Genomic DNA, 23,411 nt, shown 5'->3' with positions numbered 1-23,411 from the left:
TGCTGCTGTATATCAGTGTCAGGGAAGTTATTGTCAATGGTGGATTAGGCACAGTAGAAATATAATGGGTTGACAAAGGGTTGAACTGCTGGGTTGAGGAAAAACTTCACATGAGTCCCTTCCCCAAAGCGGGATTGACCTGTTATATTTCCCTCAACCTGGGTTTTTCAAAAAAATGCCCAAATGGTGATTTTGACAAATCCCGGGTTGAACTGCTATCAGTTGGTTGGTTGCCCAACCACTTTATTTTTCCTGCCCCACCACTTGTCCTCCCATCTTGTATCAAATGGGTTCCCATGTAAAGAACAAATTTGGAATAAAATAGACCCAGATTCAAAAATAACGGATGTAACCAGTTATTATTATGCGGTGCAGAATCCACTTTTTTGTTGTTTTAGGCCAAATGATGTAACCAGATGTGGTATCGATAGTGAAGTAAATACTTTTAGAGAAGCTGGTATAGCACAGAAGCAGAGATTGAACTCTAAACCATGAGCTCGCAAATGGGCTCAGGCAAGCCACTTTCTCATAGCTTCAGCCTCTTTCCCTCCCTCAGAACTGTGGAACGGGATAATATTACTAGACTACCTTGATAGAATTGTTGTGATGAAATGCAAGAAGACAATGTGTGTAAAAAACTTTAAGCATTTGAAAATGCTATGGTCATGCTAATAATACTATAACATTATACAAATAGAACTGTACCAATATTAGTATATGTATTTTAGTTTTTTTCCCCAAATGCTCCTCGTTTTAATTGGAAATAAACTTAATTTTTTTTTCACATTTAAAATGAATGTTGAGGAAAAACTAAAATACAAATAGTTATATTAGTGTAATGCTGAGTTTATTCCCAGCCTTCAAAAATATTCAGAAATTTATGTTAACTTCTAAAAGTTGTCTGCCTACATTCTAGAGCAGATGTTTGATACTGTTATATCCTGCTTGGCCAGTATATGGGGTCCCCACCTTCCCTGAGTGCCTGTGAACAAGCCACACTTGTAAACAGATGTTCACAGCTGTGCCAAAAGTAATTCCCATGCTCAAGGCTGCAGAATTTTACTCGCTATCACTACCATGGACATTGTTGCTGGCCAGCTCTGTTGCCCTATAATTTAGATTATGTTGATGCCTGACAGTTAATTCTATAAATTATTTTGTGCAGAAACTGCTTGTATGGAAGAAAAAAGTTTGACTATTGTAATATGCCTCTGTCCCACATATGTATTAGAACATAGCACTGAATGCTTAAGGCATGGTAAAAATAGCTGATTGTTGAGAATTCTGTGTTGCTACTGATTGCTAAATATATGGAAGCTAATGTCAGTTTACCATCTGATTATTGTGAATGGGAATATCTCTGTGAAGAAACCAGCTGTTTGATGTCTGAGTAGAACCTCTAGACATAGCAAGGACTTTACTGAAGTTGGGATTCTTTCCCTGAGGTTCATGAACTTGTCGGAGTGCCTGATAATCTCCACTTATACTTTGCTTATAAATGAGGCAAATACCACAAATCCCCAACATTCTCTCATCCAAAGGAACAAAATTTAATGAACTGGTTGTGTTGTTACTATTTGTAAACTGGCTTGGAGACTGGATCAAAAACTGTAGTGTTAAATCAGACTTTGCAGTGGTTTTCTCTTAATAGAATTTTTCCCTCTTTGGGAAAAATGACGTTAGTTGAGACCCCAGTGCAAAACCTAACATCAAAATTATTTTTCCTTCATTATAAAAATATTACTTTAATTATGTTCCATGCTACTCATTTTAAAATGTCCACTACTTAAGCAACTCATAGAGGATAGCTTGTATAGAGGCTAAGATTCTGCGTAGACAATGAAGGAGCCATGGGTGTGCCAGAGTTCTTCTTCTGAAGTAGAGAGGCTATGGATTTAACATGTTTCCACTTGAATGGCAGAGGCTGTCACTGTGACACTGTTCATTCATATTCACCTAGGCTGCATTCAGATTTCATGAACAAAAGGGCCTGTAAAGCTCCGACTTCCCTGCCTCCCCTTGAGGCCATGCCACGACTGGTGACTTACTGTACTAAAAGAATTTGTCTAATTACAAGTTTTGATGGTGTCTAAAATGGGGTACCAAACTGAGGTTTAGTTGTGGGTTTTCTGGGGTATGTGACTGTGGTCTGGTGGTTTTAGTTCCTGACGTTTTGCCTACATCTGTTACTGGCATCTTCAGAGGCATGTTATGGTAAGATGTGTTTGTCTCCATAGCATACTATCTGGTTTTTGTTTTTGTTTTGTGTTTTCCTGCTTTGTTTTCCACACTGTCCCATGGAGAGAAATATATCTTGTTGTGACTTACCACTGAAGATTCTAGCCACAGATGCAGGTGAAATGTTCGGAGCTAAAACCACCAGACCACACAACTACACAGCCCAGAAAACTCACAACAGCCAGTTGATTCCAGCCATGAAAGTCTTTGACAATACCTTCAGGTTTGTTTATTTTCCATGATTAGGATTATAGAACAGGATTAAAGAAGGATTTAGAATCATGGTTTATGTGCAAGAAAGACACTCACATTTGTTACAGTGCCAGATATCATAACAAGTTATGGATCGTCTGAAGATTTTCTAAACTAGGCAAGGAAATCTCAAGAACCACTGCAGTTGGACCTGAGGCTTCAAGCCCTGGATATATTAGCAAGCATGTGACATCAGAGAGGGGTTACAGGTAGGACCTCCAGGGTCTCCTAATCTAAGAGTCTAAACCACATGCTTGTCTTTCTCCTCAAGCGTAGATCCCTTTTCAGACCACTTTCTTTCTAGTTGCCATCACTAACCAAAAGAATGTCAAATGAGCCAGGTTGGGAAAGACCAGAAAATCAGACCAGTTAAACAGAAAGGACTGATCTTCAGGTGACTGCTTGTGTAACAAGGAATGATGGAAAGGCAGGAACTCCACAAAAGGTATTGTGAAGTGATGGCGACAGCGCTGGCTTATCAGTGTTGCTTTTCCTTGCACTGAAATTTGCTGTGAAGGAATTGCACAGCACAGGAGGGGAGTAGGGAAGGATTGCCTTGAAGTTTTCAGTATTTTCAGCGTCATAGGCCAACTGTGACTTGCTCATGCTATTTTAAAAAAGCCCTGTTGTACAAATTCTGCTCATGAACTCATTGAGATAAATCTTCAGTATGAGGAAAGGCAACAGTTCTAAGCTAGCCCCCCATCTACACTAAAGAACAATGTGATAATAAAAGTATGATCCAAGGATTGCTTGGATAGCATATGTGAAGCACCTGAGTATTTAAAGCAATGCACACTATTAGAAATGTAAAAAGAAATTTGCCAGTTTCAAACAGGCCACTCTACACACAACCACTAGATGGCAGAGCATCCAAAGTAAATTGCTATGTAGAGGAATGTTCAAGAATCAGAAACAATTTAAAAAACTACTGTACCGCTTTTATCCATAGTATACGGATTTCATCAGTCTTATCCTTTATAAATCTGCTATGTTTATAGGAATCTGAGAAGCTGAAAATACAGCAACTTTCCTAAATTACATGTGAGAGAGTTTTTGACAAACTGTTATAGTGGGAAAATTAAATTATGGACACATTTCTCTCAAAGCATTTCTTCATTTACAATTTGCACAAAAAAAAGTCCTGATGTTACAAGCCATTACAAAAATGTAGCTGTTGTGGTATTTATGGAATTATAGGTTTTCAGGCAGCAGTTGTGGGAGGTGGTTACATGTTGGAGTGTGTGTGTGTGTGTTTTAAAAACCTGCATAATAGAACTAGTGCTAAGCTGAAAGTATTCTAACTTTGCAAAAACAGAACTTTTTTGACAGCATGGGGATGGCAAAGATTTTTCACGCAGGTAATTGAATTACATCAGTTGAAGTGACTTTTCTTGACCACTTCAGACCTGACATTTTCACTGTATTGCCAGATTTGATTTTCATTTTTTTCTTATTCAAATTTGAATATTCTTTATTTTACAAGGAATATAGTGAGTACAAGTTATGACTTATTTCTTCGGTCCCCAGGATCTCCCTTTTTCAGTTCCTAAAGACTGGTTTGAAAGTGTGTGATGCCACTGGGTCACTGAAGAAAAGCAGAGCTGGCCCTAAATATGGCCTGGATAGGAAACTATTTTTGTGCTTATGTATGCACAGGGTGGGGGGGGGGGGGGGAACAAAGGGAAGATAGTAGTTTCTGCAGACTTTTAAAAGATACCAGAAATGGAGGGGTCAGCAAAAGATACCAGAAATGGAGGGGTCAGCAATAGCTTTTCAACAAAACTACCTAGTGCATTCATGGAAGCCTCAAATATTTGAATAATCCAGGCCCCTGTGGTGGATCAGACCAGCAGCCCATCTAACTCAACATCCTCTCTCACACAATGGCCATCCAGGTCTTCTCGAGGTCCAGCAACAGAGTACGGAGGCCTTTCCTGATGTTACCTCCTGGCACTGGGATTCAGAGGTTGAATGTGGAAGTTCCCTTAAATCACCAGATTTCCTTTAGTCACTAAGGGTAGTAGTCACTGATGAGATTTGTCCTCAATTAATCTGCCTAATCTCCTTTTAAAGCTGTCTATGCCTGTGGTGATCACTACATCCTCTGGCAGTTAATTCCACAATTTAATCACTAACTGTGTAAAAAGTCTTTCCTTTTCTCCTTCCTGAATCTACTGCCAAACAGCTTCATTGGATGCCCTCAAGTTCTGCTGTTTGGGAGAGGAAGCAGAAGTTCTCTATCACAACCTCTATTATATCCTCCTTAGTAATTTCTTTTCTAAACTGACTCTTCAGCCTTTCCTCATAGGGAAGGTACTCTAACTCCCAGATTATCTTGGTTGCCCTCTTCTGTACTTTTTCAAGTTCTGCAATGTCTTTTTTGAGATACGATGACCAAAATGACACACAATATTCCAAATGAGGCCATATTATAGATCTGTACATGGACATTATAATAGTGATCATTTATTTTCAACTGGGGGGGGGCAGACATGTAATGGGAGGTTGAACCCAAGGAACCCCCCCCCCCCCATACCTACGTCCTTGCATCGGACCAGGGATGGAAATAAAATAGACATTTTGAATATCATTAATAATGTTACAATGATGACAGATATTTATAATTATGAATCCTTAAGCCACTACCTTCACTTCTATGGGCCTCTTGTCAGCTGAAGACAGTCCATGCTCCCTCCCTTTGCAGGACCAGAGAACCTGTTCTGACAGCTGACTTACATGAACAGCTGATCATGTAGCCAGAGCCATTTTGAATCCACATCTCTGGAACCTTTTTGTGATCAAGGTGCAGGAAAGAGAAGGAAGATTTACCATTGCTCTTCCTGGGGCAGCAGCTGAGCTGACAGGAACTTTCTAGGTCAGTTTAGTAGTGTGCTTCATTCAGAAATTTCAGTTAAAAATACCAGACAGTAGTTCACATGTCATCCCATTGTTCCTATCACAGCAACAACAACGTCTGAAGAACAGTGACTGCTGCCCTCCCATTCTTCCATTTTATCTTCCCTTCTCATGTTGGAATGTTGCCAAGAGCCACTATGCTTACATATACCAGTTTGTGCACACATGCTCACATACATGTTCACATGTATTAGATAACTTCTAGACCCTGTTGCCAGTGCCACCTACTCCTCATAGAGATGGTTGTAAAAGTTTTGATACTTTTGTGGTGTCCAAGACTGTCTGCAAGCTATGGTAATTAATACCTGTGAAGTTCAAAATTTCAATAAGTACTGTCTAGTAGATACTCAGACATATCAAAGGAAAGCTATAGCCATCTTGCCTCACTTTTGTGCAATTTCCTGAAGCCTCTGTCAGGCTTTTATCAGTATGTGAAATATACTATTAGGTGCTCTGATCCCTACATAGCAATTATTGGGAAGATATGAATATATCTTCAGAGTTGCAGAAGGATGGTTTGGCTAGAACATTCCAGTGGGGTGCCGGGTCTGCTCCATCCCTGAGGCAGCCTCACCCCATGTTGACAGGAGCCTCCACAAGCTACTGGCCCATGTAATGGGGGAGGGCAGGGGGAAGGCTGCTTCAGCTACAAACTGGGGGTCCTTGCCCTGCACAATACAGGTGGGTATGAGGTTGATGGAAGCCACCACAGCCACAATTCAGGTGGGTATAAGATAGGTGGAAACTGTGGGGGGCCCGTTTTTTCCCCCAGCCCTCTGTCAGGGTACAGGGCCAGAGGGAAGGCTGGGGAGAAAAGTCTCTGCCAGGGCTGTTTTGCCTCCTAATCTACCCCTACGCTTGCATTTGAGTCACTCAAAATGATGAAGAGGACAGATAATTTCCCTTTATTTCAATGTTATTTGTCGTATTCTTTGCTATCTTTCTGATTTAGCTAACTATTAAAGTGAAACAAACAGGGAAAGGCGGAAAAGTATTTTCCTTCTCACACTTTCTTTCAATAGATTCCTGGGATTCTGTTCAAAGAACCAAAGATGTTTCCCCCCAGCTGAATCAAGCCACTATCATTGACCTTCATGCTTCCTCTACCTACAATATCCGCATGTATGCAAAAAACCGCATTGGCAAGAGCGAGGCCAGCAATGAGCTTACAATCACCACGGATGAAGCAGGTAAAAGTTCTACATTTGCCCTACCTAAACTTAATCTTCAATTTATAGGTTGAAAACGTAGGTGGGGGTATTATGAACTACCAGGTCCAATGCCAACAAATTCAAAGAAACTGTAAATTCAAAGGACATTTTGCTGTGTACAATGCAAAGAAAAGGCCCCTGTTGCTCTAAGAAGACTTTGCAGGAATTTATTTCAAAATTAGCTGCTTAACATTAGGCACATAACAACCTTTAAAATAAATACTGGTGGTTGAAAGTGCTATCAAGTCACAGCCACTTTATAATGACCCTGTAAGATAAACAGAGGTGATTCACTATCACCTGCCTTAGTATAACAGCCCTCAACTTCCTTGGTGTTCTCTCATAACCAGAGCTGATCCTGCTTAACTTCCAGAGCTGATGAGGTCAGGTAACCCGGGCAATCCAAGTCAGGGCAAATAAATACTAGCAGTTTTGCTTGGGTTTTAGCCAGTTTCAATTTTTATTTAAACAAGGGATGTCTTTTCTCATATGGGAAGGGCAGATATTCTGTAAAGGAATGTTTGTTTTTAAGTGCTACTGTTACAGAAGCATCCAACTGTGGGGTTGGAAATTAGCATGTCAAAGAATCAAATGGGATTAGAGAATGAGTTTGAAAGAGTAGGGGGAAAAGATGAATACCTCAATCAAAGACATTTCCAGAATAGGATAATCACTACTAATTCGTAATGCATTTCATTTGAAAATCTCAGCTGAAGTTACTCAGAAGTAGTTCACAAAGGGAAAAAAAATCACTGGTAAAAAGTCCATTACATTCAGAGTTAAGAAAACTGTATAATTTGAAACTGTGAAGTTAACTACTTAAAAGCTTACTAGATGAGAACTGTAAACATGCAACTACGGAGTCATTATCAGTAGCCTTCAGCAGTTTCTTCAATGCTAGACTACCATGACCCAGCTTCTCCAAATTTTTAGATGGCTATGAAGTATTTTTCTATTCATTTTGTAACCTGTTTCCCTCTAAGAAACTCTGAGTAACATACATGGTTTTCTTCCTGCTCCGTTTTATTCTCACAACAACCTTGTAAGGTTGGTTAGACTGAGAGAAACAATGTTACGGGCCCAAGGTCACGCACTGAGCTTCAAGGCAGATTGGGGATTGGAACCATGGTTATCTAAGAGGTGCTTATCTAATGCTTTGCTATTCTGTCTCTTGCCATTTTAATACATCTATGATTATATGCTTTCTGTTATATATTATCTCCTCTCCATGGGGCTTTGTCACCACACAGGAAGCTATTATCTATATATATAAAAAGCAAACTGTCCGTTTGTGAGTCGTTCTCTAACTCCAAAACCATTGGACGGATCACCCCCAAATTTTCACATGACATTCCTCCCTGTTGCGGGCAGGTAATCGGACCTTCAAATCACTGAAAGTCCATACCTGAGCCAGGTAAAACATCTTTTTCCTGGCGCACCAGGCCATGAAGCTGGCTGTGTTTAACTGTCACCCTTAGAATGTTCGTGCAGCATGTCTGTGGCCTGAGGGGTTGGTATGCCCTTATAATGTTCGCACAGATGGCCAGAGATGAGCATTGAAAACAGTAAATAGGTAATACTGATAGGTAATACGAGTGGAAATGAAACACACATACACACTTTGCCGTGTGAGACGTCAAGTGGGGTTCCCCCCCCCCACACGCAGGTAACTTTCACTGTCTGTGCCTCACCCACTACTACCACATAACACGCATACTCTCATCCACATCCAGCTTATCCTCACACACCTCACTCTGCCCTCCCTCACATCCAACCACCACTTATCCACTTCCTCACCCATATTCGCCACAGCTCTCTTTTACTAAAAGTGAGCTGGAGTTTGCTTTTTTATTCTAAGAAAATCCACAGGGTGGGGGCAAACCAACACTACTGGCTCCGCTTCTTTTGCACATGGCCCTTTAAGAACCCAGGGAGCTGGTCTCGATTTGAGTGCCTCACCACCCTGCCTCTGATGCCTGACTGGGATAGCCTGCTTGCCCCAGTTCTGCCTTACCCAAGCCAGGACTGTGCATGTCAACCAGCCTCATGGACAGCGGGATTCGCACTCTGGACAGTCCCGTTGTGGAATGGAAAGGGTTACCTTATACTAAAAGAACAAGACACCACCATATAACGATGTGAATTGAAAAGGGAAAGAGGGATTCAATTTGACCACCCCAAAAGGCTATGCTGGGGATCATTGGACCTGCATGGACATCTGTGTGGGTTGCGGACTGTGATGAGAAGGACAATTGCCACAGCAACGCGTAGCCGGGCCCCGCTAGTTAAGTATATAGTTCACTGTCATTTTCTCCCAGATCTTTGTGTATCTTGTATGCACACACACTCACACACACTACTGTCTTGCCAGTCTTTGTGTTTGCTCCCTCTCTCATTCTCCCAAGTACATAAATGGATGCACAGAATGCTCTACAGTTATTTTCCTTAATTAGCCAGTAGTATGTTTTATCTGTGGGCTTTCATTTGACTGAAAATTAACATGCCAGCGTAATCAACTGACCTTAATTTGTAGATTAGCTTTCCCATTAACAACGTGCAACCTGAACGTCATGTTATATTCTCAGCTGTGTGACCTAGTTTCAAGATGACTGACCCTTTCTTTGCTCTCATTATGAAGCTGTCCATTCAGAGTGAAGGGTCAATTATAATGGAACCATCATCAAAAACTGCTGATTTATTCAGGGTGAAACCAGAGGAGAAAAGCCAAGGCTTCAACAGAGCCATAATACTGGTTGCCTTGGTATCAGCTGGGACCTCATGCACCACACACGGAAGTGCCACCATTTGTCATTCTTTATTTTAGCTCACTGCTTTTACCTCAGGCGTATTAAATGAGTATGGATTCCCAAACATCTGAGGGAAGCCCCAGGCAGGGAATGTAATGAACGTTTTACAAACACAACAACATTAAATATTAAATGGAAGGATGTAGGAGGGAAACCACATTTGCAAAGGTGCACTGAATATGATAAACTGTTGTAGCTTCAGGCTGCCAACAACTTTTATTCAAAGAACCAGAAAGAGGATTCCTGCAGCAAGAAGAGAATCATACACTGTATTTTCCCTTCTACATATTTCCTGCTCACTTTTGTTTATGTCTTATGGATCCTTCTTTCTGTCCTTCATCATCACTGGTGCCTTTGCAAAAAGCCAAATCTGCACAGTGGGGCCAGCCATTACTGCCATTTATGGTCTTACAAGCCTGGGAGAAAGAAAAACCTTGTTTCAAAACAACAACACCACCCAAATTGTGGTGAACAACACCAACTAGTTAATAATACCATTTATTTATTTGGTACACTTTTATCCTCCTTCTCTCCCCAATAGGAAGTAGCTTACAAACATATACCTTGAAATAATTTACGCAGTATAGATAAAAAAGCAAAGAGCAAAATTAACATGACATCTCAAAATTAACATGACGCCACATCTCAAAAAGGATATTGAAGAGATAGAAAAAGTGCAGAGAAGGGCAACGAGGATGATTGAGGGACTGGAGCACCTTCCTTATGAGGAAAGGCTGTAGCGTTTGGGACTCTTTAGTTTGGAGAGGAGACGTCTGAGGGGGGATATGATTGAAGTCTATAAAATTATGCATGGGGTAGAAAATGTTGACAGAGAGAAATTTTTCTCTCTTTCTCACAATACTAGAACCAGGGGGGCATTCATTGAAAATGCTGGGGGTAAGAATTAGAACTAATAAAAGGAAACACTTCTTCACGCAACGTGTGATTGGTGTTTGGAATATGCTGCCACAGGAGGTGGTGATGGCCACTAACCTGGATAGCTTTAAAAGGGGCTTGGACAGATTTATGGAGGAGAAGTCGATTTATGGCTACCAATCTTGATCCTCTTTGATCTGAGATTGCAAATGCCTTAACAGTCCAGGTGCTCGGGAGCAACAGCCGCAGAAGGCCATTGCTTTCACATCCTGCATGTGAACTCCCAAAGGCACCTGGTGGGCCACTGCGAGTAGCAGAGAGCTGGACTAGATGGACTCTGGTCTGATCCAGCTGGCTTGTTCTTATGTTCTTATGTTCTTATGATGTCCACCAGGACATTCTGACTGGCAAAGTTTGTGAAACCACAAACGAAGAGCCCTTCAGCTCACAGCCAGGGACTTGGGCCCCCATCATACCCCCATTATCAGGACCTGCAGTGGGAGAGGAAAAAACAGTCAATCTAGTTGTTTCAAGCTGGCAGCCTTTTTGTCTCAGTTTCACCTCATATGAAACATCACAAAACACACTAACACATAAACTAAATGCTGGGGTTTGCACAGCATTTTGGATTTCTACAGATGGAAATGATAGAAAAGTAGAACAGGATGCTTAAAATCAGAGCAGCTGCTATCCCCTACAACCCACAAAAGTGTCAGTGTTTCTGAAAGCAGAACTTCAATTTTGTTGAGGTCTTGCCATGGAAGACTGGAAACCAGAGGTGTATCTAGGCAAACTGGAGCCCAGGGACAAAACCTGAGTTTGGCGCCCCCCTAACACACAAACCCTCCCCCACCACGACCAAACAATGAGTTTTTACACCAGCTCACAAAACATCTCCCACCCCAAGCAAAACATACATGGCTCTCTTCCCACCAACTCTCTTTCCCAATTTTGTCCTCACACCAACCCTATGAGGTAGGTTGTTAGCATGAGAAACAGCTCCAAGCCAGTGCAAGTGGGTATTAAGCATGCAAATCTTTCACAAATCACCCCCAGCAAAACACTTACCAAACAAATGTCAGGATCATCTCTCACAAAACACCTCCAGTGGAATCCATCCCCAAACAGCATCACTTTCAATGGTGTTTTAACTAGGGAGCCCAGATTCTTCTTTTAAATCCACCTTAAAGGGAGAATCTGGGGTACCCAGTTAAAACAACATTGAAAGTGATGCTGTTTTGGGGTGGATTCTCCCCCATCCTGAAACAGCATCACTTTCAATGTTTAAACTGGGGACCTCAGATTCTCCCTTTAAGTTCATGCTGAAGGGGGTGGATTTAAAAGGAGAATCTGGGGAAATTTGGAGGGTTCCTGCTGCCAGGGGTGCAATTGTTAAGCTAGCAGCACCAAACTTTCAGAGTATCTTTAGGAGACTCTCCTGATGATACCACCCAGGTTTGGTGAAGTTTGGTTCAGGAGGTCCAAAGTTATGGACCCTCAAAAGTGTAGCCCCTATCTCCTATTATCTCCCATTGGAAACAATGGGGGATAAGGCACTCTTTTTGGGAGTCCATAACTTTGGACCCCCTGAACCAAACCTTACCAAACATGGGTGGTATCATCAGGAGGGTCTCCTGAAAGATCTCTGTAATTTTGGTGCTGCTAGCCTAAAAACTGCATCCCCTGCAGGCTGAAAACTGAAAAAACACTAAAAATACAAAAAAAACACAAACTAACCTAAAATTTTTGCACCCTCCACTAGGGGACGCCCAGGGACATAGGGTAAATCCCCTAGGTAAATACGCCACTGCTGGAAACTGATATAGGTACAACATTAATCCTAACTGAGCCAGGACATCAAATTTGCTTTGTTGCTGTTATAGCTTTTTGAATCATTATCTTTCTCTGCTTAACATCCCATTTAAGGCATTCTTTGGTTTCTACAGGTAGATACAAGTTCTCTATACCTGACATGTCTATACAATGACTGAATGTGTGGTGAGAAACAGTGGGCACAAACATATTGACCCTATCCCTGCTGGCCCTCTGCTTCCATGTGATCACTGTATTGTCATGGAGAGCAAGTGTCCTCACATATATTCCTTCCCTATGATTGACAATGCTGCTTACCAAACATTGCCAATCACATGTAGTGTGTGTACATGTTGACACTATCTCCATGTGTAGGTACAGTGCTCATGAGCTAATGATTACGTGGAGGCAGAGGGCAATGCAAAATGTATTTGTGCCTGCTTTCCCTCTATATGTATTCATGATTCAACACAGAGAAGAACTGTGGGTAAAAGGATGTTACGGACTCGCATCAACAAAGTTTGCATTGCAACTGCTTACCTGATAAGCAGAGCCGTGATGTGTGAAATTGTGCTTTTTTTTACAATATACAAATAAATATTATATTTTCAGTGATTAGTTAACATTAGTTAACATTTTATTAACCTTGGCAAAAGCCCTTTGTTATAAACCAGCATGTTGGAGTTTGTGAACACAGTGTGGTGTATTGTTTTCTGTAACATAAGAGAAAAATGTAGCATGTTGATGCATCTTTCCGTTTCTCACCAGCTCCTGATGGACCCCCTCAGGATGTTCAGCTTGAGCCCATATCTTCCCAAAGCATTCGAGTAACCTGGAAGGTAAATAACTAATATTCAGCAGGAAGAAAAAATGGTTTATTCTGGGATGTATTAGTAAGCTTGAGGCTCAAAAGTGATTGGGAAATAAGAGATATATAGTTGGGATGAATTTATACATATGATGCTTGTGGCGGAATTTTAAGAAAATTACTTTGCAACTGAGTGCAATTGCATGCTAAATTAAATTTGCATGCAATTAAATGTGCCTATGATTTTGCCCTTTTGAACAGCTTATTAACAGAATACAGCTACAATCTAGTAAAGACTGGATTTTAGGTTGTTTCTTATGTAGAGGGCTGGTATAACCTTAGCATGAGACTAGAGAAGTAAAACTGGAGTTTCTGCAAGAAAATGTTCATGGCATGTCAACCAGATCAAAACAAACATAAGAAATTATGCATATAACACATCTGATGTAGGGCTGTATAAAAGAAGAATTGAGTGGTAACTGAGAAATGCTGAAATTAATCATTTAAGAAAAATCAAAGCCTTGATTATATCTTTTATGGAAATTCTGAATTTTTATAATTTTGAAAAACAATTTTTAAAAAAGAACTTTAATTTTAGCACACAAAGTAAACCTGATACAAAATCATCCAAAGTTACTACATTATACTATAAATGACAATAACAGTGTAGTCAGAAGCAGAGTTATACCTTTTGAAGTTCACTGAAGTCAGTGCATTTAGAAGTATATAACTGCTTTGGTTTCACTGATAATTTTCAAATAGTAGTCCAAAAGTAAGATCACTACAGCTCATAAGTTTATGGCCAGCTTGTACAGTTAGTTGCTTTCAAAACTGAGCTTAAGTTTGTTCAATTTAAGAGGAACAAATGTAATTCTTAGAACTTAATGAGCAATTAGAATTCCTTTTTACATCTGATAGTTAAACACAGCATATGGATCATGTTTACATGGCCTTTTGTGGGAAGGCAAATAACTGTCCCTTTGAAGTCAGGTAGTTTCTATTCTACTACTCAAGAAGGCTAGCATACTTTGGGGTTTATTCAAATGTCATTGAAATGACTAAGCGAGCAGCAGTGGCGTAGGAGGTTAAGAGCTCGTGTATCTAATCTGGAGGAACCAGGTTTGATTCCCAGCTCTGCCGCTTGAGCTGTGGAGGCTTATCTGGGGAATTCAGATTAGCCTGTGCACTCCCACACACACCAGCTGGGTGACCTTGGGCTAGTCACAGCTTCTCTGAGCTCTCTCAGCCCCACCGACCTCACAGGGTGTTTGTTGTGAGCAGGGAAGGGCAAGGAGATTGTAAGCCCCTTTGAGTCTCCTGCAGGAGAGAAAGGGGGGATATAAATCCAAACTCTTCTTCTTCTTCTATAGTTAAGTGCTATGTTAAATCAGTGGTGGCAAATAAAATTCTCCTAAACAAAGGGAATTAGAGCCAGGCAAGCAGGCTTAGAGCTGGACACCTGCATTGCACTGTTATTTTTGTTTTGGGTAATGGTAATGAGAAGTGTCTCTAACAGATCTTAGCACTTTTACTAGCAAAAGTTTCTGGGATTCTTTCAGGGAAGCCATAACAACTGTATGGGTATATTTCTGATATTCATTTGTACTGAAGATATGCCCACAGTCCCTACATTCTGAGGGCTGCTGGTTTCCATTTTGAAAGGGAAGGGAAGCTGTTCCATCAATAAGGAGCAATGTCTGGGTGAGAACAGCGATTTCCCAATTAGTCTTTGCTCTCCTCTACCAGTATATGATCACCTATCCACATAATGGCCTTTCAAACATGCAGAACTTTTCTCTGTGACAATATTCTATTTTCTGGTTTTGTAGTTATGTGGCCAACAATCCACATTGTACACTCACACATACACACATTAGTGATGAGCTTAGCAAATATGTCTACTTTTTATACACATATATCTAGCCAATATTCTGTGATACATACCCCATCCTCTCTTGTTCACATACAATAGTGAATCCTTATGAAGCTTTCCAGCTGAAGCTGATTATGAGATAATTACAGTCATGAATAGAGATCATTTCAATTATTTTAAAATAACATGTAGTTTCATAGTATTATTTTTACATCATAACAAAAGTTCTCCACAGCGATTCACAAGGAGAGGTGGAAATCTTATTCCCTTTTAGTCTTTAGAGGCAGGGGATCCACTACTTTGGGTCCCCTCCTCCAGCACCATCCTGCTGGCAGAAGTCTTATCAGGCTTAAAATGAGGCCTAGGCCTCGATGTAGCTGGCATGATTATGTCATTTCGAGAAGTGATGTCATCACGTCAGCAATGTTGAGGGAGATGCTCTGCTATTCAGGCAAAACTCTGCAGTAAAAACAACTTCTACCATAGACATCATCACTGGTCTCTCTCCACAGCTGGTAAGTTCCATCCTCCTCCCAATCCCCTTCCAGCTTCCAGAGGGGCCTGGCAACCCTACATTCAACTCACCCCAGGTTTCAAAGTGAAGCTGCAGTATTCATTTTGAATTACCTCGGCACTGTTGTTTGAGGTTGCCTAGCCTAGACAATCCCAAATGATTTTTATGCAAACCATGATGCTCCTCCTGGTTTATAGAAACACCTCTTCTGAAATAGCCCTATTTTACAGATTTTTTATTTGCACTCTCAGTGCAGGTCCAAAATTAAATATATAAATAATTAATTTATGTATGTTTGTCATTGATGCTAAAAATACGTATCAGCAGGAGAGGCTTTGCAGAAGAAATTATGCAAATAATTCTTACGGTTAGAACGTTTGAAAATCACTGATCTGAAAGTTTCTTTTAGTTAATATTTGTTAAAAGACTGACGAAAGCCTTAGAAGCTGTGCTCATGACTTTTATTTTGTATATACCAAACAAACTGAAAGAATGACTCCCAATACTCCTCTCCCCAAATAGGCAAAAGGCAAATATTGAATAATAATTGTTCAGTTTCTACCTTCCTGTATGAAATTTGTTTTTGAAGGGAAGGGCAAACCCTTTCTGAAGCCAGCACACCCCTTCCCCGGTGGAAATACCCTTTCCCACCAACACAAGGGGCAAATGTGCCGGCAGAGGGGCAAGTTACCCAAGTAGCCAGGCATTGTGCAATTCCACAGCACCCAACCAGGAAGTTACCCTCGTTGTCAAGGCCTGCCAAATGCTGTGCTGGCAGGGTGGGGGCAGGCAGGGGAGCGGGGCCAACATTAGCTGGCCTCCAGTATCCAATTGGTCCCTGCATCAGTGGAGCCGCCAACAGAGATACGCCATGATATTTCTGTTCTCTGCCATGGGGGATTCTTTGGGGTTTAAAAAAACTTTTTAGGGCTTCCTGGGCTGTTAATTATATTCAGTTTGCAGATTCAAATCAAAGTGGCATTCTTGGTTTTGTTAATTATTCGACATGCTCCTGCCAGAGAACCAAATGCTAACATTGAAAATTGATTTGATATAAATTAGTGAATTTTGTGTAGCACTGGAAACTAAAGGGTTTTTTATAACATTCATCTTCTGCCATGCAGAATTAATTATGCTAGCATTATTTTACACTGCAGTTTATAATACTCATTTGCAGCGAAATGAAACAGTCACTGCCAGCAGAATCTAGGGTTAATTTATTGTGGTGGCTAAAATATTCAGAAATATGACCATCTGTATTAGCTCAATCTTGTATTCCACATGTATACATATGCATATCTGTGAAGTTATATACATGTTATCATTTAGTATTTAACACCTTGAATCTACTTTAGGTAATCCACTTGCCCGGTAACCCTGTAAAATGTATGCAGGACCTCAGTGACAGTTGCTTCTTCTGACCTCTGAATGGCTGTGCTGCTGGCACTTTTTCACTATGAGGATCAAGTGGTTCCCTGGGGGAAAATTGTTAATCAAAACTGCAAGCTGGGACTTGGGATAACATGTAATAACAGAAGAAGAAAAGTTTTTAATCTAGTTCTCTAAACATTGCAGTAAATACCTAGGTCATAGGACTGTCCCTTAAATCCTTATAGTCTCCAAACATTGTCACTCTCCTCAGGGTAATTCACAGCAATTGCCCTTTGAGTATAGCTTTTCCCTACCAGTTTGGAAAAGAAAAAATCCTAGTTATAATTTTAATCACAAACATGCAATTATTAGGCTTTTAAATTTCTTTATGTAACAGCCATTATTATCAAGAGTTTAGAGCAAATCAGTACTTTAGTTTGGTTTTTGTTTTGATTTTGATTTGGTACTTCAGTTTTGTATTCAGGTAAATTGAGAACAATTTAAATTGTTAATGTGCAAAGTATGCTTTTTTTTAAGGCTCCAAAGAAACACTTGCAAAATGGGATTATTCGCGGATACCAGATTGGTTACCGGGAATACAGCGCAGGCGGCAATTTCCAGTTCAACATCATCAGTATTGATACAACTGGTGACAGTGAAGTTTACACTTTAGATAACTTGAAAAAATTCACACAATATGGCATGGTGGTACAGGCATGTAATCGAGCTGGAATAGGACCATCTTCTCAGGAAATCATTACAACAACACTTGAGGATGGTAGGTAGTACACATGCAAATAGCATATTTTAATCAGGCTGAGATCTCTGTGGGTCAAATTAGATTTTTGAAATAAAGTATATGTTTATACATTTATTTTTAGTGTGTAAATTGTAATGTGCTGATTATTAAGTAGAAAGTGTATGTTTATACATTTAATTTCAGTTTGTATATTGTAATGTGATGACTATTAAGTAGAGGGTGTGACAAAAGTGACCATTTTGTTGTCTTGGCAGGAGTTTCCTGCTAATAGTATTTCCTACTATTGATAGTCTTGCATTATTCTTACCCTAGGAGAAAAACGGCCATTCCCCCTCCCAAGCTCAGTTAGCTGAGACACATATTTGGGCTAGAAAATTTGAATTTACCAATGTGTAATCAGACATTCCACTTTCTGAGAAGCTGAAAATAAATGACCTGTAAATCTACATTTCTAGATAGTTGAGATCACCTTGAATAGGTAGATCTGTTCTAAATCAATCATAGAGAGCCCTCTTGTGGAAAAAATAAGATTACTTTATCATTGAAGCAAATAGTGGAAAAGCGTTCACTAATATGACTAGTCAGGCATGATCCCACAGGAGAGATTCTCAGACATTTTAAAGAGTCAAAGTACATTTAAAATGCTCAGCTGATGATGATGTTGCTGTGTAAACTAATTAAATAACAAAGCTTGTAAATTTATGAGCATTTCTTTAGAGAAAGTTTTATGGAATGGCAGCAGTGTTCTTTATTGATAGATTTTTTAAAAACTCAATACTGCTGAGAGATATTCTTAGATTTTTTTAACTCAATACTGCTTAGAGATATTCTTATTCTGAGAGATACCTCAAATGTTATATGAGGTCTCAGAGCCTAGTAGGAGGCAGAATATACCCAAAAGTTTACAAATGTTGCCTTACAGCTGAGATACCCATATGCAACAGGATTTTCAGTTGCTGATTATGGCAAGGGAAAGGTACTGCAAGCATCTTAATCTTTCTCATCACTGGCAATAAGAGTCCTGTATGCATAAAGGACTCTTGTTTGCTGACATTGTGTTAAAAAAACTTCTGACCTATTTTTGATAGCTACCCATATATTCTTATCCATCCCTTTCTCCAAAGTACATGGCTCTCCTTTCCCGTTTTACCACCCCAACAACCTTGTGAGATAAGTCAGCATGTGAGAGGGTGGCCAGGCCAAGGTCACCCAGTTAACATTATGCTGCGCTGGCTGTCTGAGTAAACATCTCCAGATGGTGTTTTTCTGCAATAGTTCATCCTTTGATGACAATATTTTCTGCTTGTTTTGACCAATAAAAATAGGTGACCATCACTTATTTAAAAATTAATGTTAAATATCCGTTTTTATGTGTGGATGCAGGCATAGAAATGCACAAAACATTATACACAAGGTGTGGCATGTGGAATACACACATGAACTGATTATCAGTCCATCCGCTGTTCTGCTGTCTTCTTTGCTGATATGTATAGGAGTAACATAAAGCAAGGACTGTAATGAAAAGAACAACTTCATAATCTCTGTTCAGTGATGGCAGCAACACCTTGATGTAAAACACATAGGCTCCTTCCGCACATGCAGAATAATGCACTTTCAAACTGCTTTCCGTTCTCTTTGAAGCTGTGCGGAATAGCAAAATCCACTTGCAAACAGTTGTGAAAGTGGTTTGAAAACGCATTATTTTGCGTGTGCGGAAGGGGCCTTAGTATTTTCATGGTATCTCAAGGCAATTCATATGGCATAGATAGTGACTTATGGTCATTTGCAGAAGTGTGTCAGCAAATAGTTCTTCCCTAAGACTATTTCAGGCTGGAAAAATACAACAGAGGAAAGGTAGGAATTCTTCTTCCCCACCACACCATGGTGATCCCATCCAGACTTGGGACTCTATGGTACTGTTAAAAGGAGTCCAGTAGTAGGAACTCACTTTATAAAATGGCAGCCCATCACTGTCATCTTGTCTCATTCCCTAAATGTTGACTGTAAGGTATAACATGGTGGATTTGTCTGTGTCGCATTGAACAATTGTGCTTAGAAACAAGTATTTTTATTTATATTCTCCTCAAACTTACCTAAGAAATCTAAATAGTTCATTTTATATGTTTTTTCATTATTACACAAACTCTTAATTAAAAATGATAATGTTCTAATTTCAGTTCCAAGTTCCCCCCCAGAGAATGTCCAGGCTGTTGCTACATCACCAGAAACCATCTCAATAACCTGGTCTACTCTTGCCAAAGATGCCCTCAATGGAATTCTACAGGGATTCAGAGTTATATATTGGGCTAATCTTTTAGATGGAGGTAAGTATCTTTTTACCCTAGTCCTAGAATCATCCTTCTGCATATAATGTTTTCTGATGCTGCTTGGGCATAAGAAGATATTTGGCAGTGTATTAAACAGGAAAATAGTAGTGATCCCAAAGAGTCAGGATACTCTTCATAGTGCTATACACTTTCTTTGTAACTTGTGATATTGGTTAGACAAGTATTAATTCTGAACCAGTAAATCTTTCTATGACCCTTAGTTTTCATCTACCTATACTGCTGTTTTTGAAATAAAAAATATCAGTAAAGTAAAATGCAGTTTCATAATGTTTTCAAATAGAAATAATTTAGCAGCCTATATTTATTTTTACATGGTAAAATGAGCCTAAAATAGTGCATTAATAACTTTAAAGTGTTTTGCATGTTTATTTTTTCTTGTAAGACAAATGTGGTTTTTGTGATTAAATGCACACTATGGGCATTTAATATTATTATGATTTAATAATCATCATAAACTTTATCCTTACTACAGTTATTTATTTTAAACTGGCAATTTCTTGCATATACACACAATAATATAATTAGCCTTTAACAGGAGAAGAATGGCACTGTCACTAACTCAGTTTAATTTTCTGCTCCCTAGAGCTGGGGGAAATTAAAAATATTACCACCACCCAGCCCTCGTTAGAGCTTGATGGCCTGGAAAAGTACACAAACTACAGCATCCAGGTGTTGGCCTTCACACGAGCTGGAGATGGAGTCAGGAGTGAGCAGATTTTCACACGCACAAAAGAGGATGGTAAGAGAACTTAAGTATTCTTCAGTCACAGAGCAGTGCTGCTGGGTTATATTCAGCTTTTCACAGTTCTGCATGGACTATGTACATCATGTTATGTACATGGACACTTCTGTATACCTATACAACCCCTTTGGAGTGAAGCTGATTTGTCCAGAAGGACTGCAATTTATAGGTATAGATATAGGTATCTTCCACAGTATCTTGCTTGGAGGTCAGGCATCGGGAAAAAGTAATGCCTAGCTCTACTAGACTATGTAAGAGAGCCAGCCAAGATCTGAGAGGCTGTTGTCAGCCATGGCTCAAAAAGCAGTACACACATGTCAAAGGGTGTGTGAGTCTGGCAAAGCAAACTTGACAAGACTTGGGAGCAGACAGAGGTCAAGTGGAGCTAAGGCATCATGAGGAAGGGGCAAAGAAGTAAGCGTTATACTTGAGGGAGGGGGCAGCTGAAAGCTTCAGCCCAACCCCCAGAAATATTCCAGATTCAGGACTTTCTGTTGCCAATGATAGTTGGCACATGACTAGTTGGCACATGACTGTTGCCAATGATAGTTGGCACATGATAGTTGGCACATGACTGTTGCCAATGATAGTTGGCACATGATAGTTGGCACATGACTATCTAATCATACATGTACACAACCAGTGTGGTCCAGAGTTACATTTGTTGCAGTCTTCAAGTGAATACAAACTGCAAATCATGTAATGATTCTCATTTTGATCAACCCAAATATTCTGAATACACTATCCCAAAATAACTATTAAGTAAGAAGATTGGACTCTGAAATAAAATTTAAGATGAAAATGACCAACATATAAGGTTATTCACCATGTCACAGAAGCATCCCATGTTGATGTTGTTTAACTTAAGCACTGTTTAACTTAATTGAACAAGCTGGCTGTCTTAATTTAGTAGCTCCCCTTTTATTTTGTTTCTTCTTTGTTCAGATCTAATATGTGAGTTTTTATTTCTATTTTTTCATACCACACATTCCCCATTTTTTAAACTTCTGTATCAGTAAATCAGTATTATGTATCTACTTTTATAAAACATGTTTGGAACCTATAAATATCAAATTAATTGCATTAAAATGTGTAAAAGAAGCAAACAGATTAGCAACATCAGTAATGAAAATGGATGGACCAAAACCATTCCCAGTGAAAAAGTAGAAATAAAAAAAACATTTTGTTCAATAGTTGAAAAGGCTCCCAGAGAGTTCTGAAATGAGAGAAATCTGTTTAAGTTTATAAACTTAAAAATAAGATTTTTTTTGTTTGAAAAAAGTCCCACTTGTTAATATGTAATGCATCCCAAGAGTCTGTCATTAAAATGTTGATGACTGATGCTTTTTTTCCTGCTAATCATCTGGCTGAGATTCCTTTTTTCTTTTCTTTTAATAACCCTGTCTGGTTTGGTTTTATTAAATCTTCCGTTTGTTCAGCTGGCTCCGCTGGCACAACTGAGCCTGCCCATTTGCGATCTCTGCTTGTGGGTGATAGGGGGCCAATTTGTTCTGATAGTCTGGAAACCTAAGATCTTGTTTTTGTCTGCAGGTTTCTAAGTAGATTAACATTTGATTCATTCCAGTTTATTATGCATTCACTGCACTGTCTGTAAACTTCCAAACAGCCCAAACCAGATGCGGGTCTGGGATGACGACTCTGTGGTGGCTGGGGACAATGTAGGGAAGGTAGCACTGCTCCGCTTCCAATGGAGCTCCAGTGGCACAGCAAGCATCGGGGAGAAAAAAAACCTGCTGCTGCCCTGAAAAGCTCCATTGGAACAAATGACCTGTTCCATGTGTTTCCGTGGTGTAGGTCAGAGGGCTACACCAGGGTGTTCCGGGTAGTGGTGGGATTCAAATAATTTAACAACTGGTTTTTCACAAGCACCATTTTAACAAGTGGTGCAAACCTGCTGAATCCCACTACTGATTCCCGGGCTGAAAGCCTGAGGGAAGCTGACTTAAGTTGTCTCCCCCTCCAGGAATACCTCTGGCCCAATCCATGCTATGGTGGCCTGCTCCCAGATGTTGGAACAGCCTCCAAGTGGCAGGCCTTTCCAGGTTTGGTTGCTACATACCTCCACGGCCCCCATTTACCAGCATGTTTGCTCTCCCAGCCTTCATAGGTACTACTTACTCTGGGGGTTGGTCAAACACATCAGCACGGGGCCTGCGCCTCTCCCACAGCCCATTCTACCACCACCACCCCCGAATTTGGATTGGGCCGAAAATTCCTTAAGTTCAATATGGATTCCTGGCATAAGTGGACTATTTGCTTTAGAAAATCAATAGCACGATGCATCTCTTTTCTGTTTTAAAACTGCTTAAAGCAGATCACATGGAGATAGTTTAATGGAAATATGGTAGATATGGATGAGGTATGTCCTGGAGGGGAAACATTTCTCCTTTCCTATGCTAGATGTAATCCCAACTGGCAAGGAAAACATTTCAGGAGTTTGTTATGTCAGTACTTGATTTTAGACACCAGAGGTCAGGCATCGCCCCACTTGAATTTATGAAACAGAAATCACACTAAGTACATAATGAGGTCTGTTTTTAAGATTTGTATTATTTAGTTTTTTCTCCCTCGGAAAATTCTGCAGGAAAAAATATTGTTGTTGTCCAGGATGTTCCTGGCACTGTGAAAACACAGCAGCAGAAATGTCAGACTGTTCTGAGAATGCTCCATTTATCTACTTTGCTGGGAGTTCCTTCTAAACTATAAATAGAGTTGCTTATTAACCAAGTGTCTTTCCACCTGAGGATTTATTTCACTGATCATTAAAATTTAAATAGACATACTCATTTTCTGTCTACAGTGTAGGCTTTTCACAGGCTGCTGTATCTGATGGCATGGGGTTTGAATGATTGCATTCAT

General features: G+C 40.0%; 1 protein-coding gene across 5 annotated transcripts in view; it reads left to right on the top strand.

The window, feature by feature from the left end:
* Nucleotides 1-23,411, top strand: part of DSCAM (DS cell adhesion molecule) — a 485,873-nt gene that overhangs the window by 349,362 nt on the left and 113,100 nt on the right. For all 5 annotated transcript variants that reach the window (XM_048495233.1, XM_048495231.1, XM_048495232.1 and 2 more), the window contains 5 exons: nucleotides 6,432-6,599; nucleotides 12,884-12,954; nucleotides 17,219-17,459; nucleotides 19,619-19,765; nucleotides 20,373-20,528. In XM_048495233.1, coding sequence (XP_048351190.1) covers nucleotides 6,432-6,599; nucleotides 12,884-12,954; nucleotides 17,219-17,459; nucleotides 19,619-19,765; nucleotides 20,373-20,528 — 783 coding nt within the window. The remainder of the gene's footprint in view (nucleotides 1-6,431; nucleotides 6,600-12,883; nucleotides 12,955-17,218; nucleotides 17,460-19,618; nucleotides 19,766-20,372; nucleotides 20,529-23,411) is intronic.

Source organism: Sphaerodactylus townsendi, linkage group LG04 (genome assembly GCF_021028975.2).
Source record: "Sphaerodactylus townsendi isolate TG3544 linkage group LG04, MPM_Stown_v2.3, whole genome shotgun sequence".
Lineage (NCBI taxonomy): Eukaryota > Metazoa > Chordata > Lepidosauria > Squamata > Sphaerodactylidae > Sphaerodactylus > Sphaerodactylus townsendi.
This window is presented reverse-complemented; position numbering and strand designations above follow the sequence as displayed.